The 4996-nt window shown below is 41.5% G+C and overlaps 1 protein-coding gene across 2 annotated transcripts; it reads left to right on the plus strand.

Moving 5' to 3' along the window:
* Positions 1-671: 671 nt before the first annotated feature.
* On the plus strand, positions 672-3093 carry LOC109872181 (probable G-protein coupled receptor 141). Of its 2 annotated transcripts, none has more exons than XM_031806939.1 (4): positions 672-811; positions 1074-1246; positions 1459-1540; positions 1659-3093. In XM_031806939.1, the coding sequence occupies exon 4, from the start codon at positions 1665-1667 to the stop codon at positions 2553-2555; it is 891 nt and encodes a 296-aa protein (XP_031662799.1). In that variant the 5' UTR covers positions 672-811; positions 1074-1246; positions 1459-1540; positions 1659-1664; the 3' UTR covers positions 2556-3093. The 2 variants fall into 2 exon arrangements, with proteins under 2 accessions (XP_031662799.1, XP_020318906.1); XM_020463317.2 differs by having other exon boundaries at positions 1074-1174.
* Positions 3094-4996: the final 1903 nt, after the last annotated feature.

Here is a 4996-nt window from a genome sequence, read left to right on the forward strand (position 1 = left end):
TCCATGCATCTTATTATGTGATGTGTTAAGTACATCTTTACTTCTGAATTCATTTAGGCTTGCCATACAAAAGGTTTTTAATACTTAATTAATTAGTAAACATTTCTAAAAACATAATTCCACTTTGACATAATTGGGTATTGTATGTAGATCATTGACACAAAATGTCAATTTAATACATTTTAAATTCAGGCCGTAATACAGCAGAATGTGGAAAACGTCAAGGGGTGTGAATACTTTCTGAAGGCACTGTACATAGCTACTTCAATTACCTCGTTCCCCGCACATCGACTCGGTACTGGTTCTCACTGTATATAACCATGTTCTTTTTTCTCGTTATTGTTATTCATTATTCATTGTGTATTTATTCCTCATGTCACTTTTTATATTGTATTTTTGTATCTTTAACTCTGTATTGTTTGTCTACCTATGTTTACAGAGCATGTGACAAGAAAATGTGATTTAATTTTAATCTAGGGTTAGGGTTGTGGTTAAAGCTAGGGTTAGCGTGAACTGGAATGTGGTCATAAAGCTAGGATTAGGGTTGTGGTTGAATTGTGAAAATAATGATTCCTCTCAGATTATTGGTGATACAAAGGAATCAGGAAGTGTTTGGTGCTTCCCCAACCCTGACAATGTAGAAAGGTGACTTCCTTGTGTTAGTAATCTATTTCACATCAATAAAGGGTTGTGACATACGTCTCCTATAATTCAGACGGTTTATCAGTGTCATGAGCTACAAGGCAGGTTGAGCACCTTCTCAGAAGATGTTCTACATTCGGATTCTGCGTCCTCCACCTCTCAATTACAGGTACATTACTGTAGCATTGACATTATATAAACTAAAAAGGAATGACTGTAAACCCTATCTTTTGATATTCAGACAATATTTACTTTGACGTCTCACCTGTCAATAATAGGACATATTTGGTTATAATTCTGTAGATAATGATGTACTTCACTAGAAATTTGATATCAAACAAAGATATGGGATCTCCACACATACTGTAGTATTGGCCACAAACATAAAAACCATTCTGAGTTAATAATTATCCAACTGTTCCACCTGCCAGGTCGTATCTGCATACCAATGGCTCTGCTGGAGAGGTCAGTTCTAAGGTGTGTGTGCAGCCAGTGAATACTCTGAAACGGACAACCTTATGTTAGATCAACGGTATGACTATGTTTTTCTCTCATTTCTTGCTTCAGAAGAGGGTCAGGTGAATTTGTGGTTTTATTTAATCAGGTATTTTCAGTTTTATTCATTTCCCATGTATTCCCGTAGCCAGTTTATTTTAGTGAGCTTTTCAGATGACTGAGATCATGACTGTTAATCACGTTTGTCAGTGCTGTTTAGCTATGTACATATTCTATGAGTATTGTATATATATAGTTCATTTTCCATACAGTTGCCTACTATTTCCATACTGTACTATTGACACACTTTTACTCCCACAGCCCCATATCTTCTATATTTAATTTAGGTCATTTAGCTGACACTCTTATCCAGAGGGACATACAGTTGGTGCATTAAACTAAGGTAAGACGACATGGCCCTCTAACCTAACATTACATTTATAAGAATACTGTATGTATCTAAATAATGTTACATGTCTTACTTCAAATTCTCCTTATTTCACAATACATGACACCAAGAGGAGACGATGGGGAATGGGACAAATGTCGACAATGCCATACCTAAATCATACAGAGATGCATTGCTGTCAATATACACTATTGTGCTCGTTGGAGGGACCATCAGCATGTCCCTCATGATCAACATCATCAAGTCCAACGTCCGCTCGGTGACCACTACAGCCGTTCTGAACCTGATCGTGGTCCACTTCGTCTTCCTCCTGACTGTGCCCTTCCGCCTTTATTTCTATGCGGCCGGCGAGTGGCATCTTGGTCCTAACTTCTGCAAGGTGGTCAGTGCCATGATCCACGCCCACATGTACTTAGCCTTCGTCTTCTATGTGATCATTCTGGTGATCCGCTACCTGAGTTTCTTCAGGAGGTTCAATCAGGTGGAGTTCTACAGGAGGCTGCACGCCCTGGGGGCCAGTGCTGCTGTCTGGGGCCTCATGCTCATTGTGGTGGTCCCTTTGACTGCTGTGAAGTATGGATCATCTACAGATAATAATATAACAACCAATGACAACCAGTGCTTCAATTTCGGAAGGATCTTTGACGAGAAACATACTGTGGCTGTGCTGAATTACATCATCTGTGCTCTCATCATCGTGGTTACATTGGCCCTGGCCTGTTGCCAAGTGTGGATTTTGGGCTGTGTGTACAGAACTCACAGGGCGATGATCTTCTCTCAACAGGAGTTTTGGGCTCAGATCAAAAGTCTTTGCTTTATGCTGGTCATTATAGTATGCTTTGTTCCATACAATGTATTCAGGATTTACTATGTGAGTAATTATAATGTCAGTCTCCAAATGAAGAATGAGTTTGCCCTTGCTGTCACGACGTTCAGCTGCTTTGACATGTTGACTTTTATAGGGAGGGGGTCGTTCAGACCCTGTGATACAACATGTTGTGTATCATAAGAATAACATGAGAATGTACTTTTTCTTATGATATGTGATGTAAAGAATGTAACATGAGAATAGGACTCTATTTGCACCTTAATTAATACCAAATTATAAAACTGTACAGACTCTGTTATACTTACTTCACAGCAAACAATATCAGAAGTAACAGTTACTTCAGTATGTATATACCTCTTTCTAGCAGTTCCCTAAGTGGGATACGTCCTTCAGGTTAAATCAGAAAAGACATGGAAACAAATAGTGGAGCTGTGTTTATTCTTCTTGTTGTACAGTTCTGGAACATGATACAAAGTATTTACATACTCCCACCACATGGATGGGTTTCTACAAATTAGCTAAACTGATTCTGATTTAACAGTCACCTACAATTTGGCATAATGTAATACATTAGCATAACAAACATACAGTGAATGATCAAACATTTTGTGAATTATCAAATTTTGATAAACCATGCATTCTTTATCATCTTTTTTTACAACTACATTTTCAAGTGAATTATATGTTTCATTAAAATTTACTCTGTTTGTTCAGTGTTTCACATTTGCCTTCCTTTTGGGAAAACATTTCCATATTAATTAGGAAGGAATAATATAGTAACAATTGATCTACATAAACTCAGCAAAAAAAAAGAACTGTCCTCTCGCTGTCAACAGCGTTTATTTTCAGCAAACTTAACATGTGTAAATATTTATATGAACATAACAAGATTCAACAACTGATACAAACTGAACAAGTTCCACAGACATGTGACTGACAGAAATTTAATAATGTGTCACTGAACAAGGGGGGGGGGGGGGTCAAAATTAAAAGTAACAGTATCTGGTGTGGCCACCAGCTGCATTAAGTACTGCAGTGCAATCTCCTCCTCATGAACTGCACCAGATTTGCCAGTTCTTGCTGTGAGATGCCCCCTCTTCCACCAAGGCACCTGCAAGTTCCCGGGGCATTTCTGGGGGGAATGGCCCTAGCCCTCACCCTCCGATTCAACAGGTCCCAGACGTGCTCAATGGGATTGAGATCCGAGCTCTTCGTTGGCCATGGCAGAGCACTGACATTCCTGTCTTGCGGGAAATCACGCACAGAACGAGCAGTATGGCTGGTGGCATTGTCATGTTGGAAGGTCATGTCAGGATGAGCCAGCAGGAAGGGTACTACATGAGGGAGGAGGATGTCTTCCCTGTAACACACAGCATTGAGATAGACTCCAATGTCAACAAGCTCAGTTTGATGATGCTGTGACACACCGCCCCAGACCATGACGGACCCTTCACCTCCAAATTGTTCCAGCACCAGAGTACAGGCTTCGGTGTAACGCTCATTCCTTCGACGATAAATGCGATTCCGACCATCACTCCTGGTGAGACAAAACCGCGACTCATCAGTGAAGAGCACTTCTTCCAGTCCTGTCTGGTCCAGCAACGGTGAGTTTGTGCCCACAGGTGATGTCTGGTGAGGACCTGCCTTACAACAGGCCTACAAGCCCCCAGTCCAACCTATTGAGGACCGTCTGAGCACTGATGGAGGGATTGTGCGTTCCTGGTGTAACTCGGGCAATTGTTGTTGCATTCCTGTACCTGTCCCGCAGGTGTGATGTTCGGCTGTACCGATCCTGTGCAGGTGTTGTTACACATGGTCTGCCACTGTGAGGATGATCAGCTGTCCGTCCTGTTTCCGCTGTCTTAGGCGTCTCACAGTACGGACATTGCAATTTATTGCCCTGGCCCCCATCTGCAGTCCTCATGCCTCCTTACAGCATGGCAGGTTCACGCAGATGAGCAGGGACCCTGGGCATCTTTCTTTTGGTGTTTTTCAGAGCCAGTAGAAAGGCCTCTTTAGAGTCCTAAGTTTTCATAACTGTGACCTTAATTTCCTACCGTCTGTAAGCTGTTAGTGTCTTAACGACCGCTCCACAGGTACATGTTCATTAATTGTTTATGGTTCATTGAACAAGCATGGGAAACAGTGTTTAAACCCTTTACAATGAAGCTCTGTGAAGTTATTTTGATTTTTACGAATTATCTTTGAAAGACAGGGTCCTGAAAAAGGGATATATATTTTTTTTGCTGAGTTTAGTATGACTGCATCAGTGAAATTGCCCATCAGCGACTTTTTAAAGCATGTTACATAGAAAGTATAGGCATACACAATGCGTAACAGGGTCGGGGTCAATTCCAGACAATTTAGGAAGTACACTGAAATTCCAAATCTCTACGATACTTTTCAATTAGGAAAATTTGGGCTTGGAATTGGAATTTGAGGGGTGTCCCGGGTGGCGCAGTGGTCTAACACTGCATTGCAGTGTTAGCTGAAATTCTGGGTTCGAGTCCAGGCTCTGTCATAGCCGGCCATGACCAGGAGACCCATGGGGCGGCACACAATTGGCCCAGCGTCATCCGGGTTATGGGAGGGTTTGGCCAGCAGGGATGACCTTGTCCCAT

This window comes from Oncorhynchus kisutch, linkage group LG27 (assembly GCF_002021735.2).
Source record: "Oncorhynchus kisutch isolate 150728-3 linkage group LG27, Okis_V2, whole genome shotgun sequence".
NCBI lineage: Eukaryota > Metazoa > Chordata > Actinopteri > Salmoniformes > Salmonidae > Oncorhynchus > Oncorhynchus kisutch.

Bases quoted from the DNA above. Each gene is read 5' to 3' on its own strand.
- LOC109872181 (XM_031806939.1), top strand. From the start codon at position 1,665: ATGGGGAATGGGACAAATGTCGACAATGCCATACCTAAATCATACAGA.